This window comes from Mustelus asterias, chromosome 22 (genome assembly GCF_964213995.1).
Source record: "Mustelus asterias chromosome 22, sMusAst1.hap1.1, whole genome shotgun sequence".
Taxonomy (NCBI): Eukaryota; Metazoa; Chordata; class Chondrichthyes; order Carcharhiniformes; family Triakidae; genus Mustelus; species Mustelus asterias.
The window spans coordinates 40,573,693-40,594,492 of record NC_135822.1 but is presented as its reverse complement, the minus strand read 5'-3'; the positions used below and the strand labels follow the sequence as shown (position 1 = coordinate 40,594,492).

Genomic DNA, 20,800 nt, shown 5'->3' with positions numbered 1-20,800 from the left:
CCGTAGAATCCCTATAGCACAGAAGGAGGCCAGTCGGCCCATTGAGTCTGCATTGACCCCAATCCCACCCTGGCCCTATTAGCCCCACATACTTACCCTGTTAATACTCTGACACTAGGGACAATTTAGCATGGCCAATTAACCTAACATGCACATCTTTGAACTGTGGGAGGAAACCGGAGCACCCAGAGGAAACCCACGCAGACACGAGGAGAATGTGCAAACTCCACACAGACAGTGACCCGAGGCCAGAATTGAACCGGGTCCCTGGCGCTGTGAGGCAGCAGTGCCATGGTGCCACCCCATTGTAGTGCTATAGGAAAGGAATACTGAACCATTCTCTGACCAGGGAGTGATGCTGATTCCAGATGCTGAAATAGAAAGGGTTTCAATTTTTCCACTTCAGACAATAATTTAAATCTCTTTTGAAAACCATGATTGAATCTGCCTTGAACTCTGCCCTCTCAGCATTCCAGACAAACACACTCGCTTTGTAAAAATGTTTTTCCTCATGTCTCCATTGCTTCTTTTCCCAATCACCTTAAATCTGTCTCCTCTTGATTCTTCCACCAATGGGAACATTTTTTTTAAAGTTTATTTATTAGTGTCACAAGTAGGCTTACATTAACACTGCAATGAAGTTACTGTGAAAATCCCCTAGTCGCCACACTCCGGCGGCTGTTCGGGTACACTGAGGGAGAATTTAGCATGGCCAATGCACCTAAGCAGCACGTCTGTCAGCTTGTGGGAGGAAACCCATGCAAACACGGGGAGAACGTGCAGACTCTGCACAGACAGTGACCCAAGCCGGGACTCAAACCCGGGTCTCTGGCGCAGTGAGGCAGCTGTGCTAACCACTGCATGCCGCCCATCAGTTTATCACTCACAACTCTATCCTGACACCTCATGATTTCCAAGACCTCAATCAAATCTCCTCTTTGCCTTTTTCTCCCCAAGATATTCCTCTTCCCTGGGACTATTCTCATGAATACTTTCTGCATTTTTTCCAATGACTACAGCTCCTTCTGAAAGTGTGTTGTAGAGAACTGGGCGCAATACTCCAGTTGAGGCTGAATCAGTATTTTATTTGGGACTTTCATAATTTACTTGCATTTGTGGGATATGCCCCTATCTATAAATCCCAGATCCTGCAAGCTTCATGAATCAAACTCTCAACCTGCCATGTAACCTTCAATGATTTATGCACATAGATCCAAAGGTCCCTTGATTCCTGTGCTGCCTTTAGAATTGTACCCATTATTTTATGTCCCCTCTCCTCATCCTTCATAACAAAATGAATCGCTACCCATATTTCTGCATTAAATTTAATCTGCCCGGTTCACTAACCTGCCTATGTCCTTTTGAAGTTCTAGGCTATCTGGGTGGCACGGTGGTTAGCACTGCTGCCTCACAGTGCCAGGGACCCGGGTTCAATTCCTGGCTTGGGTCACTGTCTGTGCGGAGTCTGAACGTTCCCCCATCTGCGCGGTTTTCCTCTGTGTGCTCCAGTTTCCACCCACAGTCCGAAGGACGTGCTGGTTAGGTGCATTGACCATGCTAAATTCTCCCTCAGTGTACGCGAAAAGGCACCAGAGTGTGGCAACTAGGGGATTTTCACAGTAACTTCATTGCAGTGTGAATGTAAGCCTACTTGTGACACTAATAAATAAACTTTAATTTAAAAAAACTTTAAACTATCCTCCTCACAGTTTGCAATGCCTCCACACTTTGTGTCATCTTCAAATTTTGAAATTGTGCCCTGCACACCAAAGTGTTGGGGTGCGGTCTTACCAGCCATTCCCGCCACACTCCCGCTGCAGCGAGATTGGAGAATTTGGTGCCCAGCCAAATCTCTGATCACTGCAGCAGGATGGGAAAATCCTGCCGACGTGAACGGTGTTCATAAGATATAGGAGCAGAATTAGGCAATTCGGCCCATCGAGTCCACTCCGCCATTCGATCATGGCTGATATGCTCCTCATTCCAATTTTCCTGCCTTCTCCCCATAATCTCTCAACTCATTTGCTATTAAAATTCTGTCTTAACTCCTCCTTAAATTTACTCTCTGTCCCAGCATCCACCGCACTTTGGGATAGCGAATTCCACAGATTCACAACCCTTTGGGAGAAGTAGTTTCTCCTCAACTGTTTTAAATTTGCTATTCCTTATCTTAAATCTATGACCTCTCATCCTAGAATGCCCCACAAGAGGAAGCATCCGCCCCACATCTATTTTATCCATACCTTTTATCGTCTTGAATACCTCAATTTGATCTCCCCTCATTCTTCTAAATTCCAGAGAGTATCGGCCTAAACTGTTCAATCTCTCTTCATTTGACAAACGGTGGTATGATTCCGTTTGAGGTCATTGATATGTTTCAGGAACAGCAGGATTCCGAACATAACACCTGGGGAACCCCACTATTAACCTTCTTATAGTTACCATTCCTCTCTCTGCCCTGTCACTCAGCCATTTTGTATCCATGTTGCCATTGCCCCTTTTATTCCATGAACTCTAAATTTACCCACAAATCTGTGACGTGTCACTTTTTCAAATACTTGTTGGAATCTCATGAACACAACAACTACAACAACAGTATTACCGTTCATGTTGCAGTGAAAATGCATGCTTTAAATTGGTAATTAAACACAGTTTTTCCCAGTTGGGAAAAGCTTCAAAGGCAAAGTCGCCATAGCCCTGGATAACCATAGGCTGCTCTCCCCTTTGAGGGGAAGAGCTGACTGGTGGGTGATTTAACCTGAGGATCACCAAATCTCAGGCGAGGGGCACGGATGAGAAGGCATGAATCACCTCAGCCGGTGCGGGAATTGAACCCACGCAGTTGGCATCGCTCCACATCACGAACCAACTTTTACAGATGCACCATAGAAAGCATTCTTTCTGGTTATATCACAGCTTGGTATGGTTCCTGCACTGCCCATGACCCCAAGAAACTACAAAAGGTTGTGAATGTAGCCCAATCCATCATGCAAACCAGCCTCCCATCCATTGACTGTCTACACTTCCCGCTGCCTCGGCAAAGCAGACAGCATAATTAAGGACCCCATGCACCCTGGACATTCTCTCTTCTATCTCCTTGCATCGGGAAAAAGATACAAAAGTTTGAGGTCACATACCAACCGACTCAAGAACAGCTTCTTCCCTGCTGCTGTAAGACTTTTGAATGGACTTACCTTGCATTAAGTTGATCTTTCTCTACACCCTAGCTATAACTGTAACACTACATTCTGCACTCTCTCCTTTCCTCCTCTATGAATGGTATGCTTTGTCTGTATAGCGCACAAGAAACAATACTTTTCACTGTATACCAATACATGTGGCAATAATAAATCAAATCAAATTAAATCAAATCAAAGGCCATCCAGCCAACTGAGTGAATGGTGAAGACTTAGGGAATCATTGTAAGAATATATAAACCAGTTCACTCTGGGTGTCTGGGAGGAACTGGGAGAGTCCATGATTTTACCTTGCTGTCTTGGTCGTAAACCTACTTTCAGCTACAAGCTAACTTCAGATTCATTCTTCCTAAATGTATAATTATTGGTATTAACATTACCCTCATCAACCCTCTCTGCCACCTCAAAAAAACACAAGCAGGTTAGTTAAATGTGATTTAGGCTTAACAAATCAGTTCAGGCTTTCCTTAAATAAGCTGCATTTTCATAGAACTATTTGACACATTGAGTCAGCACTGGCTCTCTGATAGATTTCCTCACCCAGATCCTCTTCTTTTCCAGACATGGATAATCCATTTAACCTACACATCTTTGGACACTGAGAGTGGATTTAGCATGGCCAATCCACCTAACCAGCACATCTTTTGGATTGTGGGAAGAAACCGGAGCACCCGGAACAAACCCAGACAGAAACAGGGAGAATGTGCAGTCAGCCGAGGCTGGAATTAAACCCCAATTCCTTGAGATGTGAGGGAGCAGTGCTAACCAGTGTGTACCGTGCCGCCCCTAATGACTGTTTATTAAGTTTCCCTATTGGCTATTAATTTTGTCCCAAATTATTGATTCTAAAAGTTTCCCCACCCCCACGGTTGTACGTATATGAATTAGGAGTAGGAGTAGGCCATTCAGCCCCTCGAGTCTGGTTCACCGACCAATAAGCTCATGATTCATCTGATTACAGCCTCAAAGCCATATTCTTGCCTACCGCTGATACCCTTTGATTCCCTTGTTAGTCAAGAATCTATGTGCGGGCTAGGTGCATTGGCCATGCTAAATTGCCCCTTATTGTCCCAGGATGCATAGATTAGAGGGTTTAGCAGGGTAAATATGCGGGGTTACGGAGATAGGGCCTGGTTAGGATTGTTGTCGGCGTAAAGTCGATGGGCCAGATGGCCTCTTTTTGCACTGTAGAGGTTCTATGATTCTATCTCCCTCTGCCTTAAAAATATTCAAAGACCCAATTTCCAACATTCTCAAGGGAAGAGAGTTCCACAGATTTACCACCCTCGAAGAGAACAAAAATCTCCTCATCTCTGACATAGTGGTTAGCACTGCTGCCTCACTGCTCCAGGGACCCAGGTTCAATTCTGCGTGGAGTTTGCACAATCTCCCGTGTCTGCGTGGGTTTCCTCCGGGTGCTCTGGTTTCCTCCCACAGTGGGAAAGACGTGCTGGTTAGGTGCATTGACCAGAACAGGTGCCGGAGTGTGGTGACTAGGGGAATTTCACAGTAACTTCATTGCACTGTTAATGTATGTAACTTCATTGCAGTGTTAATGTAAGCCTTATTTGTGACTACTAAATAAACTTCACTTTTACTTTAAATGGGAGACCCTTTTGCTGTTAAAACACTGTATCTTTTTTCCTGTCCCTCTCACATGAGGAGAGATCAGGATGTCCACTCTGTTGTTCCTCTAAACTCCAGTGGATACATTATACAAGGCAACCACCATCACAGAATTCAGTGGAAGCTGTTATAAACTGACTGACCTATAGTGACTGGGTTTATCTTTATACTGTTTTGAGCAATTCTCCAATCCTCACTGCCGCCCCCATATCTAAGGATGATTGAAAGGTTATGGCCAATGCCTGCATCGTTTCTGCTCTTACTGCCCCTCAGCATCATTCATTGCATCATCTTTGAAGAATGGGTCAGTGGTGTTTCTGTCTATTTTCAGATACTTGATATTTGTTTGCTGAAATATCTGGCCGTATATTGGCCCGAATTCTACGGTTTTGCCTCAAAGTGTGGGGAACCGCTAAAACCTCTATTGGCTTCGGCAGGACTGGAAGATTACACTGGTGGGAGGGCTGTAAAATTCCTGCCCATTGCGTGTGAATTATCGTGTGGGACTTCTTGTTTACTTTTTTTAAAATGTGAAATGCAGACTCAGAGAAATCATCCCACATCCCATACCAGAGAAACAATGAAGTGATTTAAAATGGAATTTTTTGACAAGATGGGCCAAATGGCATCCTTCTGAAGTGTAGAGATTCTATGTTCAGTCAGAAGAAAGAGGGGCTGATTTTATAGGGCCTGTTAGAGCATTAAACAGCATAGGAAAAAATGCATTGGGCGGCACAGTGGTTAGCACTGCTGCCTCACAGCCCCAGATTCCCGGCTTGGGTCACTGTCTGTGCGGAGTTTGTACTTTCTCCCCGTGTCTGCGTGGGTTTCCTCCGGGTGCTCCGGTTTCCTCCCACAGTCCAAAGATGTATGGGTTAGGTTGATTGGCCATGCTAAATTGTCCCTTAGTGTCAGGGGGACGAGTAGGATAAATATGTGCGGTTACGGGGATAGGGCCTGGGTGGGATTGTGGTCTGTGCAGGTCCGATAGGCCAAACAGCTTCTTTCTGCACTGTAGGGATTCTATGATTTTATAATATGTGCCCTGTGCACAGGTACTTTGTAGCGTCAGACTTTCGCAAACTCAGCCAACTTTGGTACCCTTTAAAAATAGTGGGAGGGAATCAGAGTCAGAGAATCCGCACCCATTTCCGATAGGTCTCAATTTTTGTCATTGAGGTGGGGGCTGGGGAACGTGATTCAGAGAGGGAGAATAATAAACCCCAGCAGGATAATTTGTTCAGTTGGACCTCATTTTCCCTGTTACCAAGGGCCTTAACCCACAATGTAGGAGTTACAATTGGTGGGTAGACAGAAACATTCTTGACGGGTTGATAAGGTCTGTTTAAGGGGAATAATCTGAAGTATTTTTTCAATCCCCAGCCCTTTGAAAAAAACAACAACCTGAAGCTGTGAGACAGAGTTGAAAAAAGTACTGGGAACCCACAAGAGTTGAGCAGAGATTCCATCACGATGGCAACCACTGTGGTTCCCATGGCTTTGAACATTTGCTCCATGTTAAACAGAATGGAAGAAATAGTTTTGATGATATTGTGCCTGTAAAAATGTATTTATATCATGAATTTGTGAGTGGTATGTTTAAAAATTCAGCTCTTGTTTACCTGGTGCCGATCTGTCTACAAACCTGGCAGCTCCATGCTGAGAATGCAGGAGAATAATCAATCAAGATACTGGGGTATTTGTTTTAATCTGAGCTAATGCATTTTTTGGGGTTTTTTTTGGGTTTTCCCCTGGGCTTTCAGAATAGGGTTTAATTAGATTGGTTGACAGGAGGCAGAGTCATGAGAATAAATGGAGCTAATCTTACAGGGAAAAAACAGGTTTAATTTCTGCTTGATCCTGAAAGATGCAAGAGGTCTCTCTCTCTCTGGAGGCTGCTGTTTGAGTGTCATGATACAGGTGTCACTCTGTCTCTCTCACTCCAAGGACATACAAAGGCTCTAGGACTGGTAACAAGTAAAAACACAAAAGCCTATGTTGTTTGCGAACTGATTTTGAAAAGGGGTTTGAGTCTCTGAGGAATATTGCTTAAGTTGTAACTAATAGTGATAGATCAGCAGTTAAGAATTGTATCCTGTCATGTAATCATGTCAAGTAATTCAGTTGGTAAAAGTTAAGCAAATTCATCTGTTATATTGTTTTTCAAATTTTTATTCCATCAAAAAACAAATTCCAATTGAATCCAATGCATTGTCCCCACAAGAGAGACAAACAAGATCCAAGGTGACAAGATAAGACATTGCACCCCATCTTAGGCTTGGTCCAAGGCTTGGCCTCAGCCAAAAGGCCGAGATGGCTTTGAAATATTGCAGTTTAAACTGTATTGTTAAATAAAGTTTGTTTTGATAAAAGCTTCCGAGTGTGTCAATTAGGTCACACCTGGGCTGAAACACGTGGGGAATTCTCCCCCAAAAATTCTAAGTGTTGAATTCGCGGGAAAACTGGAGTAATTCACGTTGTTTTTTTCAGTGGGAGTTCAGACTCGAATCTCCCACACTCTGTGCAATGCAGAAGACACCAGCGTCGACACCGTTAGATATCAGGGAGTGGGGCTTATTCCCGCTGAGAGGCTGAAATCAGCACACTGAATGAGCTACTGTGCACGCGCCAATCTGTCAGCGCCGTGATCAGCGCATGAGCATTAGCTCCGCACTGACAGCCTTCCAATTGCTGGCTCTCTGACCCCCCCCCCCCCCATGGCCCAATCGCTGCTCCTGACCATTCCCGGGCCCAGCTAACCCCCCTCCCAGCCTGCCCCAATCGCTGGCATACCTCCTTCCCTGACTAACCTCAATGCAGAGTCGCAGCAGGACCCCCCCAACCCCACTGGGCCCCATTCCACAATAGGCCCCGCCCCATGCTCAATGGGCAGTGCCAAGGTGCCCCTGGGGCATGGGCCCTTTGCCCTTTGGGTAGTGCCAGGGGGCACAGGCTGACACTGCCAGGGTTCCCATGACCAGGGGGTATCACCATCCCACCGCCCAACCCACTGGGGGGCCTGGATCGCTTCCCTTTCACTCCAGCAGGGTCGAGCTGCTAGTTCCCCAAAAGTGGGGAGCTAGTGTAATCCCTGCTGGAGTGAAACGCTCTGGCAGGGTGGGAGAGGCTCGGAGACTTCAGTCCTGGGCCCGCTAATCTCACTTAAATTATATGTAAATGACCATTTTAATGGTCTGAGCATTTCCCCGCCGATTTCCGGCGTAGAACAGATGCCACTGGAAATCTGGCACTGAGGAATGCAAGTGAGGTGAATGCAAGTGAATGCAAATGCAACCTGCGCGATGCTCAGGCAAACTCCACGAATCAGCCACAGCAGGATCCTCTCGGCCGCTGTGCCAAAACATTAGTCAGCGGGATGGGAGAATCGCGGCTGTTATCCATACACGAATGCTAAAATCAAAAATAGTTGGGGCCTAGTGTAGCTTCATATTTACCTTGGCGTGTCTGACCTGGTCCCTAACATAGTGGGTGGTATTTTACCATTTTTTGTCAAGGTGCTGGGTGGACTTCAAACTGGGAGAGTTTCAGATCCATTTTTAAACGTGTGTTTAGCACCCGCCCCCCAACCATACGCACTCTGCCTGCAAAATTTAGAGCAAGTCCGAATCTCGCTGCAGAAGCCTGTGGACGGGGCTTAACACACCCAAAAACCCTGCAGCTCCGATTCGGAGCCTCCAACTGCACATGCTCAAAACAAAAATGCAGCACCCCTGCCACGTCTCCCATGCCACAAGCCAACATTGTCTACCTGATACGTTGCAGGAAAGGATGTCCCGAGGCATGGTACATTGGGGAAACTATGCAGACGCTGCGACAACGGATGAATGAACACCACTCGGCAATCACCAGGCAGGAGTGTTCTCTTCCTGTTGGGGAGCACTTCAGTGGTCACGGGCATTCGGCCTCTGATATTCGGGTAAGCGTTCTCCAAGGCGGCCTTCACGACACACGACAGCGCAGAGTCGCTGAGCAGGAACTGATAGCCAAGTTCCGCACACATGAGGACGACCTAAACCGGGATCTTGGATTCATGTCACACTATTTGTAATCCCCACAGCCTGCCTGGACCTGCAGAGTCTCACTGGCTGTCCTGTCTGGAGACAACACACATCTTTTTAGCCTGTCTTGATGCTCTCTCCACTCACGTTGTTTGTATCTTAAAGACTAGATTAGCTGCACATATTCGCATTCCAACCATTATTCATGTAAATTGAGTCTGTGTCTTTATATGCCCTGTTTGTGAACAGAATTCCCACTCACCTGAAGAAGGGGCTTGGAGCTCCAAAGGCTTGTGTGGCTTTTGCTACCAAATAAACCTGTTGGACTTTAACCTGGTGTTGTTAAACTTCTTACATGTCTCCCAGGCCAGATAATGCCCCTCCCACTGGCCCCTATGGACATTGGACCCCCCGCTGAACATTACTGACCCACGTATTCCACCACCCCCCACCAACCAGATGGATCATGCTTCCTCTCCCCCCCACCGATCGCCAGCAGAGTGGCAGTGCCCCCCCTCCTCCCCCACCCCAGACCCACCTGCACATGGCCCCCATCTCCCCCTGGTTCTGATGGCTGTATGACACCTCCCTCTCTCTCCCCTGTCCCCAGTCATCATAGAGGCACTGACTCCTCCGCCCCATCAGCACACCTGCTAGTGCTCACTTGCCTTCCTCTCAATGCTAACAAGCAAGCTGCATTTAACTTGCTGGAATGCTCTCCCAAACTGCCTGCAGCTGATCTGCCCTAACGAGGGGCACCTCCATAAAAACCCCAAGGATGGACAGGCAGACAGTGCAGGAAAAAATGTCCAAAGAGTCCAGCGCCCAGGTTCACGGACAGACAATGCAGGAAGTGCAGGAAGAAAATGGCAAAGAAGTCAGCACCCAGACTTATAGAGGGCGACCTCAGCAGGTTGCTGGATGCTGCAGAGGTGAGGTCATAGGGCCCACTTTCTTCCCCCCAGCAGGATGAAGACCCAGGGGAAGTGATGGCAAAACGTACTGGGAGGCAGTTGCCGCCTCGGTTAGTGCCATGGTGCTGGCCTCCAGAACAGCAAAGCAATGTGCAAAAAGGCAATGACCTCATCAGGCAGCAAGGGTGCGTGATTAACCCCATCTAGCACCTTCCTCCAAATCACCTCCAGATACCCCACCCCCAGCATCCTGCAGGCCTCCAGCCCCTGACTCCCAAGCACCTCTTTCCTCCCCCACCTCCCAAGAGTATCACTGTGCTTGCCCTCTGAGGGCCACCTCCTGATGCTCTGCAGGAATCACGCCATCATTTCTTTCATGGCTCCCTCTGTCCCCACAGAAGAAGACCGACCATAACACTCACGAGAGGGTGAAGATGGGTGCGGGGGTGGGGGGGGGGGGGGGGGGGCGTGGGGTTGGTGACCCTGATCTCTGGGTCCTCACCCCCTTTGAGGAGCGGGATGCTGAAGCTATCCAGAGAGGAGGACATCGGAGTTGTCAACGACAGCATGGTCAGGCTGGAGTCGAGAAGTGAGCACCTGTCAATCCTCCAATCAATTTGAGTCAATTATTAGGGGGCATGGGTTTAAGGTGCGAGGGACAAGGTTTAGAGGAGATGTATGAGGCATTTTTATTTACACAGAGGATGGTGAGTGCCTGGAACCCGCTGCCGGAGGAGGTGGTGGAAGCAAATACGATAGTGACTTTTAAGGGGTGTCTTGACAGATTCATGAATGGATGGGAATAGAGGAGTAAGTTCCCCGGAAGGGTAGGGGGTTATAATTCAGATGGGCAGCATGGTCGGTGCAAGCTTGGAGGGCCGAAGGGCCTATTCCTGTGCTGTAATTTTCTTTGTGCTTTGTTAGTCATAGTCATAGAGTCATAGAGGTTTACAGCATGGAAACAGGCCCTTTGGCCCAACTTGTCCATGCCGTCCTTTTTTTTAAACCCCTAAACTAACCCCAATTGCCCACATTTGGCCCATATCCCTCTATACCCATCGTACCCATGTAACTGTCTAAATGCTTTTTAAAAGACAAAATTGTACCCGCCACTACTACTACCTCTGGCAGCTTGTTCCAGTCACTCACCACTCTCTGCGTGAAAAAATTGCCCCTCTGGGCACTTCTGTATTTCTCCCCTCTCCCCTTAAAACTATGCCCTCTAGTTTTAGACTCCCCTACATTTGGGAAAAGATATTGACTATCTAGCTGATCTGTGCCCCTCATTATTTTATAGACCTGTATAAGGTCACCCCTCAGCCTTCCACACTCCAGAGAAAAAAGTCCCAGTCTGTCCAGCCTCTCAAACCATCAAGTCCTGGTAGCATCCAAATAAATCTTTTCTGCACTCTTTCTAGTTTAATGATATCCTTATGTTCTATGTTCAATGGAGAAATGTCAAGCCACAATTTGGCATCTCAGGTTCCTCTCCTTCCCTTGCACTTAACCTTGTGTCCTGTGTTGCAGGAGCAGATCCAGATGCAGCAGGGTCATCCGGAATCGAGGCTCCGACTGCAGCTCCTGCCCATCCGGAGACTGACAGCTCCAAAGACTTGTCAGAGGAAGCAGATGAAGGGACCTCCAAGGTGGCATCAGCTTCCACCTCACAACTCACCATCCCAGATACTCTCACATCGGTGGGTCCAGTTAGCGGTGAGGCTTCTGGGTCACTCTCTGGTGAGCACGACACAGCTGATAATGCACATTGGGTGGAGGAGGGAATGTCCAAGGCCCCTGGCATGCGGGGACCTGCCGGAGGTGAGGACACAGCTGGCCCCAGGCTACATTTTGGGTCTCTGAGATCACTTCTCCCTCAGCTGCTGGAGATGCAGCAACAGAGCCAGGGAATGCAGGAGGGGCCGATGACCACATTGGACCGACTGCGAGGCTGTTGGGAGGAGTCCCAAAGCTTTCAGGCGGACCAGCTATTGTCTGTTTTGCATGGTTCCCAGGCCAGCACTTCAAGGGTGGCGTCTGCAATGGGAAACCTAGGGCAAGGGATCCTCACCATGAGTGGCATGCTCCAAGCGATGGCTGAGTCACAAGCAGGCCACAGCGGAGTCCCAGAGGGCCGCGGCTGAGTCACAGTGGGCCACAGCTGAGGGACTCAACAGGCTTCTCAAGATTCTGCGGTCCATGGCTGAGAGGCTCAAGATCTTGCAGGAGACCCAGCGGGCAACAGGTTATGGCAGCAGCCCTTGAGAACATGGCCCAATCACAGAGGGCCATGGCTGAGGGGCTGCAGAGTGTGACCCAGTCTCAGAGGGCACTTGGTGCTGCCATTGACAGGTCCCCGACTCAGGTGGCCATCACAGACCACCATGGGTAGGACGCAGGTGGCCCTCCAGGACTGGGAAAGCCAGGTGATGCCAGAGCTTCTGGAGCTCACTGCAGAAGCACTGCAGTCCCATGGAGTGATCCATGGCCCCACAGGAACCCCAAGGGAGGAGGAAGGCCTCGAACCCATGCCGGGGCCTTCCAGCCAGGTGACTGTGGCTGTGGCTACACCTTCTGACTCCCCGCTTCCTGACACCAGGGTAGGGGCAGTGGGATGAAAAGGGTGTCATGGATACGTCCCAGACACCAGGAAGCAGACCAGGCCAGGTCCAGGCCCTCCAGAGGATACCTCCCAGGTGCATCACAGGCCATGGGGAGAGGTAGGCAGCTGGCCCCCTCCACCTCCGATGTACATTCTGTACATTAATATATATAGTGAATAGCTGGGGTCCCAGAACTGATGTGAGGTAATGCATTTTGGAAGGTCTAATAAAGATAGGAAATACACAGTAAATGGCAGAACCCTTAAGAGTACTGATAGGCAGCGGGATCTGGGTGTACAGGTACACAGGTCACTAAAAGTGGCAATGCAGGTGGAGAAGGTAGTCAAGAAGGCATACGACATGCTTGCCTTCATCAGCCGGGGCATTGAGTTTAAAAATTGTCAGGTCATGTTGTAGTTTTATCGAACCTTAGTTAGGCCGCACTTGGAATATAGTGTTCAATTCTGGTCGCCACACTACCAGAAGGACGTGGAGGCTTTGGAGAGGGTACAGAAAAGATTTTCCAGGATGTTGCCTGATATGGAGGGCATTAGCTATGAGGAGAAATTGGAGAAACTTGGTTTGTTCTCACTGGAACAACAGAGGTTGAGGGGCGACCTGATAGAAGTCTACAAGATTATGAAGGACATGGACAGAGTGGATAGTCAGAAGCTTTTTCCCGTAGTGGAAGAGTCAATTACTAGGGTACATAGGTTTAAGGTGCGAGGGGCAAGGTTTAAAGGAGATGTACGAGGCAAGTTTTTTACACAGAGGGTGATGGATGCCTGGAGCTCGGTGCCGGGTGAGGTAGTGGAAGCAGATATGATAGTGACTTTTAAGGGGCGTTTTGACAAATACATGAATAGGATGGGAATAGAGGGATTTGGTCCCTGGAAGGATAGAGGGTTTTAGTTCAGTCGGGCAGCATGGTCAGTGCAGGCTTAGAGGTCCAAAGGGCCTGTTCCTGTGCTGTAATTTTCTTTGTTCTTTGTTCTTTGATCCCTGCGGTACCCCACTAGTCACTGCCTGCATCCGGAAAAAGACTCATTTATCCCTGTTCTTTGTTCCTTGTCTGCTAACCAGTTTCTATCCATCTCAATACTCTAGCCTTGATCCCGCGTGCTTTAATTGTACATGCAATCTCTTATGTCGAAAGCCTCTTGAAAGAAGAGCGTGTACCTCCACAGATTTCCTGTACAGTTCACACCACAGAATTCCAGTGGAGTAACAGTACAAATTCTTTGGTTTTGAGGCAATGTTAATTTTCATACCAATGGTTGGCGGAGTGAAAATCAGCAGCATGAGAGCTGTTTGATGTGGGATGTTTTGCTGAGCAGGTTATTGGAAATCTCCCATCTTCCTGACAGACCATCACAGCAGATTGATTCATTACCTTGAGGTGTGCGGTCAACTTTTAATCAGTTCATTTGTACGCTGCCTGCTGGTTTCATCTTTTTGTGGCCAAAAATAATTCTTGGTTTCAGAGTGTTTAACCAATCTACGATTAGATCAACATTCATATTAAACAACATGTTACAGTTCTCCTCAATTTAACAATGACATTCTATAGAATGAGAATTTGTCAGTGTGGAAAAATATAGCTGAGGCCATGATTTTTTTGAGAGTAGCTCGGACACAGCTGCTAGTCAGTTTGCAATTCCCACACACACGCACTGCACCGATCCTTAACTCGGATTGTTTGTTTAGGTTTCACATCTGGTTCTGGCCGCACTAAATTGTTGAATATAATACAACGGGCTGGGCTACCCGTCCTACATCTGGGAAAGGAAAGGATGAGAGTTCAAAATAGGACTTGCAAAACAATATAACGACAATATTTTTGTGAAGTAATAAGCTTAAATATTCACCCCCCCCATCCCCCCCCCACCCCACCCCCCCCACCCCCCCCCCCACCCCCCCCCCCACCCCCCCCCACCCCACCCCCCCCCCAACCCCCCCCCCCCCCCCCACCCCCATGGGCATGCGGGCGGCATGGTGGCACAGTGGTTAACACTGCTGCCTCATACTGCCAGGGACCCGGGTTTGATTCTCAGTTTGGGTCACTCTCTGTGCAGAATCTGCACGTTTCTCCCCCACCCCCGCCCCATGTCTGTGTGGGTTTCCTCCGGGTGCTCCAGTTTCCTCCCACAATCTGAAAGACATGCTGGTTAGGGTGCAATGGCCATGCTAAATTCTCCCTCAGTGTACCCGAACAGGCGCCAGAGTGTGGCGACTCGGGGATTTTCATAGTAACTTCATTAAGTGTTAATGTAAGTCTTACTTGTGACACTAATAAATAAACTTTTATTAACTGATTGGCATTAAAGCAGAAAATCAGACCAGAAAAATGTTCTGAGGGACTGAAGTATATGGTGCGCGGGTTCCCCGTTTCCCCAGCTAAAAAGTCAATGGGAGACTCAGGAAGGGGAATCTCAGCTGCACCACTTAGTGGAAAAAATGCAGGCAGGAAATGGGATTCCCAATCCTCAGGAACAGGAAGATCCACCTCAGAGAGCTGCCGGCCAATGAGAAGCCAGAAAATCTCCAGCACTTGTCAGGCCAAGAGTAAGAGATCAGAATTTGGGAATCTTGGCGGGGGGTGGGGGGTGGGGGAGGGTGGGGGGGGGGGGCTGGTTCTTGTCAGATGCCAAGTTGTCGTAGCGTCTGCATGGTTTCCCCAAAGTACCATGCCTCGGGACATCCTTTCCTGCAGCGTATCAGGTAGACAATGTTGGCCGAGTTGCAAGAGTAGGTACCGTGTACCTGGATGGTGTTCTCACGTGAGATGATGGCATCTGTGTCGATGATCCGGCACGTCTTGCAGAGGTTGCTGTGGCAGGGTTGTGTGGTGTCGTGGTCACTGTTCTCCTGTAGGCTGGGTAGTTTGCTGCGGACAATGATCTGTTTGAGGTTGCGTGGTTGTTTGAAGGCAAGAAGTGGGGGTGTGGGGATGGCCTTGGCGAGATCTTCATCTTCATCAATGACATGCTGAAGGCTCCGGAGGAGATGCCGTAGCTTCTCCACTCCGGGGAAGTACTGGACGACGAAGGGTACTCTGTCCACCGTGTCCTGTGTTTGTCTTCTGAGGTGGTCGGTGCGGTTTTTCACTGTGGCGCGTCGGAACTGTCGATCGATGAGTCGAGGGCCATATCCTGTTCTTATGAGGGCATCTTTCAGCGTCTGGAGGTATCTGTTGCGATCCTCTAACCTGTGCATGAAGATGTTGGCATACTGAGGTGCGAATGTGGTCCCCATGGCTGTTCCGTGTGTCTGGATGAAGAACTGGTTGTTGAAGGTGAAGACATTGTGGTCCAGGATGAAGCGGATGAGTTATAAAATTGCATCTGGAAACTGGCAGTTGACGGCATTGAGTACTGAGGCCGTTGCAGCAATGCCATCATCGTGGGGGTGCTGGTGTAGAGTGCCGAGACATCCATTGTGACGAGGAGTGCTCCTGGTTCAACTGCTCCATGTGCGCTGAGTTTCTGTAGCAAGTCCGTAGTGTCGCAACAAAAGCTGGGGGTTCTTTGTACAATGGGTTTCAAGATGCCCTCGACATAGCCGGAGAGGTTCTCGCACAGGGTTCCATTGCCTGAAACAATGGGACGGCCGGGTGTGTTTGCCTTGTGTATCTTTGGGAGGCAGTAGAGATCTCCAACGCGTGGAGTATGTGGGATGAGAGCACGGAGGGTGTTTTGAAGGTCCGGATCAAAGGTTTTGATCAGAGTGTTGAGTTGACGGGTGTGTTCTTTGGTCGGATCTGTGGGTAACTGTCTGTAGTGTTCCTCGTTGTTCAGTTGTCGGTACACTTCTTTGCAGTAATCCGTTCTGTTCAGTATGACGATGGCCCCTCCTTTGTCTGCTGGTTTGATGACAATGTTGCGGTTGGTCTTGAGAGCGTGGATGGCATTGCGTTGTGCTTGGGTGATGTTCGGGGCTGTCTTGTGAGTGCGGCTGATGAATTTGGTCTTGACACACCTCCTGATGGCTTGGGCATACATGTCAAGTCGAGGGCACTTCTTCACCGCACAGGACCTTCAACCGATGCTATACACTAGATACATCGATGACATTTTCTTCCTTTGGAGTCATGGTGAACAATCACTGAAACAACTATATGATGACATCAACAAGTTCCATCCCACCATCAGACTCTCCATGGACTACTCTCCGGAATCGGTTGCACTCTTGGACACACGCATCTCCATTAAAGACGGTCACCTCAGCACCTCACTGTACCGCAAGCCCACGGATAACTTCACGATGCTCCACTTCTCCAGCTTCCACCCTAAACACGTTAAAGAAGCCATCCCCTACGGACAAGCCCTCCGAATACACAGGATCTGCTCGGATGAGGAGGATCGCAACAGACACCTCCAGACGCTAAAATATGCCCTCATAAGAACAGGATATGGCCCTCGACTCATCGATCAACAGTTCCGACGCGCCACAGCGAAAAACCGCACCGACCACCTCAGAAGACAAACACAGGACACAGTGGACAGAGTACCCTTCGTCGTCCAGTACTTCCCCGGAGCGGAGAAGCTACGGCATCTCCTCCAGAGTCTTCAGCATTTCATTGATGAAGATGAAGATCTCGCCAAGGCCATCCCCACACCCCCACTTCTTGCCTTCAAACAACCACGCAACCTCAAACAGATCATTGTCCACAGCAAACTACCCAGCCTTCAGAAGAACAGTGACCACGACACCACACAACCCTGCTACAGCAACCTCTGCAAGACGTGCCAGATCATCGACACGGATGCCATCATCTCACGTGAGAACACCATCTACCAGGTACACGGTACCTACTCTTGCAAATTGGCCAACATTGTCTACCTGATACGCTGCAGGAAAGGATGTCCCGAGGCATGGTACTTTGGGGAAACCATGCAGACGCTACGACAACGGATGAATGAACACCGCTCGACAATCACCGGGCAAGACTGTTCTCTTCCTGTGGGGGAGCACTTCAGCAGTCACGGGCATTCAGCCTTGGATCTTCAGGTAAGCGTTCTCCAAGGCGGCCTTCACGACACACGACAGTGCAGAGTTGCTGAGCAGAAACTGATAGCCAAGTTCCGCACACATGAAGACGGCCTAAACCGCGATGTTGGATTTATGTCACATTATCAGTAACCCCCACAGCTTGCCTCCTGGGCTTGCAGAATCTCACTAGCTGTTCTGTCTGGAGACAATACACATCTCTTTAACCTGTGTTTAATGTTCCCTCCACCCACATTGTCTGGACCTTTAAGACCTGGCTGGTTGTAGGGATTCGCATTCTAATCAGTATTCTGCAACTTGATTTTGTGTCTGTTTGCACTGTTTGAGAGCACATTTCCACTCCATCTGACGAAGGAGCAGCGCTCCGAAAGCTTATGGTATTTGCTACCAAATAAACCTGTTGGACTTTAACCTGGTGTTGTGAGACTTCTTACTGTGTTCACCCCAGTCCAACGCCGGCATCTCTACATTATTTAATCCCAACATGGTTCCTGAGGTCTGCCCATGGTGGATACTGGATGAGTTTGCATGGAGGGTGTAAGGACAAAGGGTGTTGCTTGGGGGGCATGAGTTGGCACTAAGTTGCTATAGGGACTATAGTAGGCCATGAGGGTTTGGGGGTATGGGTTGGCATTTTGAATGATTGCGGTCGGGGGTGTGCTGGGTGAGGGCTTAAAATTTAGGGAAACAGTTGGAATCAAGTCCCAGAGAACAAAGGCAGGCATTTTAAACAATCGGCTTCGGCACTTGGCAGCCCCAGTGTCTGCCTCCAATCCGCTTCTGGGTGCAATCAGCTCAACCCCATGCTGCATCTGCCTCCCCCGGGTGAAAATCAGGTCTGACCGACCATTTTCACCTCAGTCAAGTGTGGCAATTTCCTGACACGTGCTATCCACCCTGTGAGTGGAAATCCGGTCCACGGAGTCTGTCTTTCCTCTCTTCTGCATCACCTCGCACTTCTCTGTATTAAATTCCAGCTGCCCCTGTTCTGCCCATTCTCCCAGCCTACCTCTGCCACGTTGCAGACAATTCATTTCATCCTCACTCCTGAAAGTTTGCTATCATTGGCAAACTTTGAAATTTTACTCTGTATTCCAATGATCAAGTATATATATATATAAAAAAGGCAGTGATCTTAGCACTGGAGCTTGTGAAATACCACTGTCTGTCATTCCCCAGCCTGGAAAATAACCATTTATCACCATTAATTGGAACGTACAAGATTCTGGGGGGTATTGACAGGACGGATGGGGAGAGGATGTTTGCTCTTGTGGGAGAATCCAGAAGGTCATGGTTTAAAAATAAGGGGACAATGTTTCCTTGGTTGAGGGGTCAATGACGAGGGGGCAGAGTTTTAGGTTGAGAGGCAGGAGATTCAGAGGGGATTTGAGAATTTTCTTTTACTCAGAGGGTGGTGGGAATCTGGAATGCACTGCCTTTGTCAGAAACCTGACAAAAATTATTTGGATGAGCCCGAGAAATATCATAACAAGTGCTGGAAAATGGGATTAGCGCGGCTTTAGTGGTAGTTATTGTCAGTGCAGACTCGATGGGCTGAAGGGCCTTTTCTGCACTGCATCACTCACTCTATGACTATGACAGAGATGAGGAGAATTTTCTTCTCTCAGGGGATAGTGAGTCTCTGGAACGCTCTTCCTCTAAAGGGGTGGCACGGTAGCACAGTGGTTAGCACTGCTGCCTCACAGCGCCAGGGACCCGGGTTTGATTCCGGTCTCGGGTGACTGTCTGTGTGGAGTTTGCACATTCTCTCCATGTCTGTGTGGGTTTACTCCGGGTGCTCCGGTTTCCTCCCACAGTCCAAAGATGTGTGGGTTAGGTTGATTGGCCATGCTAAATTAGCGCTAGTGTCAGGGGGATTAGCAGGGTAAATATGTGGGATTTCGGGAATAGGGCCTGGGTGGGATTGTGGTCGGTGCAGACTCGATGGGACAAATGGCTTCCTTCGTGATTCTATGATTCTAACGGCAGCGGAAGCAGAAGCTGATAGATTCTTGATAAGAAAGGGGGTGAAAGGTTATTGTGGTATCGGGAATGTGGGGTTGAGGTTACAGTCAGATCAGCCGTGATCTTATGGAATGGTGGAGCAGGCTTGAGGGGCTGAGTGGCCTACACCTGTCCCTAATTCATATGTTCATAAATCCCTCTTACACTAAAGCTGTGGGGATAGACCCCTCAGCCAAGGGGAATAGGATGACCCTGTCCACACAATGTATACCCTCTCATAATTTTAGTGTGGCATGTCTTTCAATTGTACATTGCAATTTAAGTGCATGTACTGCTGAGCTGGGTGTGTGTACATTGGACAGTGATAGAGCTGTATGGTTGTATGGAGGGTTAGTGTGGGTAAACAGTACATGGAAAACATGGTCACCTGCTGCACTCCCGCAAACATGCTGAATAATCAGAATGCAGCATGACTCAAACAAGCGGAAGTAATCATTCCAAGAAACGTGGTTGGATTCTCCAGCCTTACCAGACAGACAGGGAAAATCCTGATGTCCCACTGAACAGGACATCAGCCAAAAATCAGGATTCCTGATGGGCAAAAAGGCAATTGGGATTCACTCACCAGTGTTCCATCCATAGCAGGTTTGATGGCCCACTCACTGGACCCCACCATTCACCCGCCACTAGGTGGGCTTTGGTGCTGGTAATGACCAGCATGGACCTGGTGTGCTGGACCCTGAGGGTCGAGGGGAGCACCACCAACCCCTCAGCAAAGAGTGGTATCCACCCCCAACCACTCAAAAAATGTGTCACTCCCCCACCCCCTGCCCACGTCACACAGCCATGAGGGTTATCCATTCCAACGCCCCCTTAGACCTCACCCCCTTGAGACATCCACTTAGCCCCTGCACCCATGAGACACCCATTCAGGCCCCCCTTCATACCATGCACCTTGGCAGTGCCAATGTTGCACTGTCCCTTGGGCACTCTGACATTGACACCCACGCCTGGCAACTTAAGCTCCATGGGGATGGTCCAGGAGATAGGTCCAGTGGCCATTTGCCCCACTGCTGCTGCCAGGCTGCAGAGAAAAGTTCTCTCAAGTGTCCTGGGGTTTGGGTGGGATCGGGTGGGGGGCAAAAGATTGAACTCACCACTCTCCTCTGGGATGGGAGTCTTATGACTGGACTGTCCCTTCTAGCCTTGGCAGACCTGCAGATCACTCCTGGCAGGCCTGAGATCAACATCTTGGTTAGCACAGTGGTTAGCACTGCTGCTTCACAGCTCCAGGGACCTGGGTTCGATTCCCGGCTTGGGTCACTGTCTGTGTGGAGTTTGCACATTCTCCTCGTGTCTGCGTGGGTTTCCTCCGGGTGCTCCGGTTTCCTCCCACAGTCCAAAGATGTGCGGGTTAGGTTGATTGACCATTCTAAATTGCCCCTTAGTGTCCTGAGATGCGTAGGTTA

The 20,800-nt window shown here is 48.9% G+C and overlaps 1 protein-coding gene across 1 annotated transcript in view; it reads left to right on the top strand.

Annotated features, from left to right (window-relative positions):
• The window catches only part of LOC144509692 (ephrin type-A receptor 8-like), a 383,076-nt gene that overhangs the window by 339,808 nt on the left and 22,468 nt on the right, over nucleotides 1-20,800 (top strand). Inside the window, exon 5 of the mRNA XM_078238475.1 lies at nucleotides 11,284-11,371. Coding sequence (XP_078094601.1) covers nucleotides 11,284-11,371 — 88 coding nt within the window. The remainder of the gene's footprint in view (nucleotides 1-11,283; nucleotides 11,372-20,800) is intronic.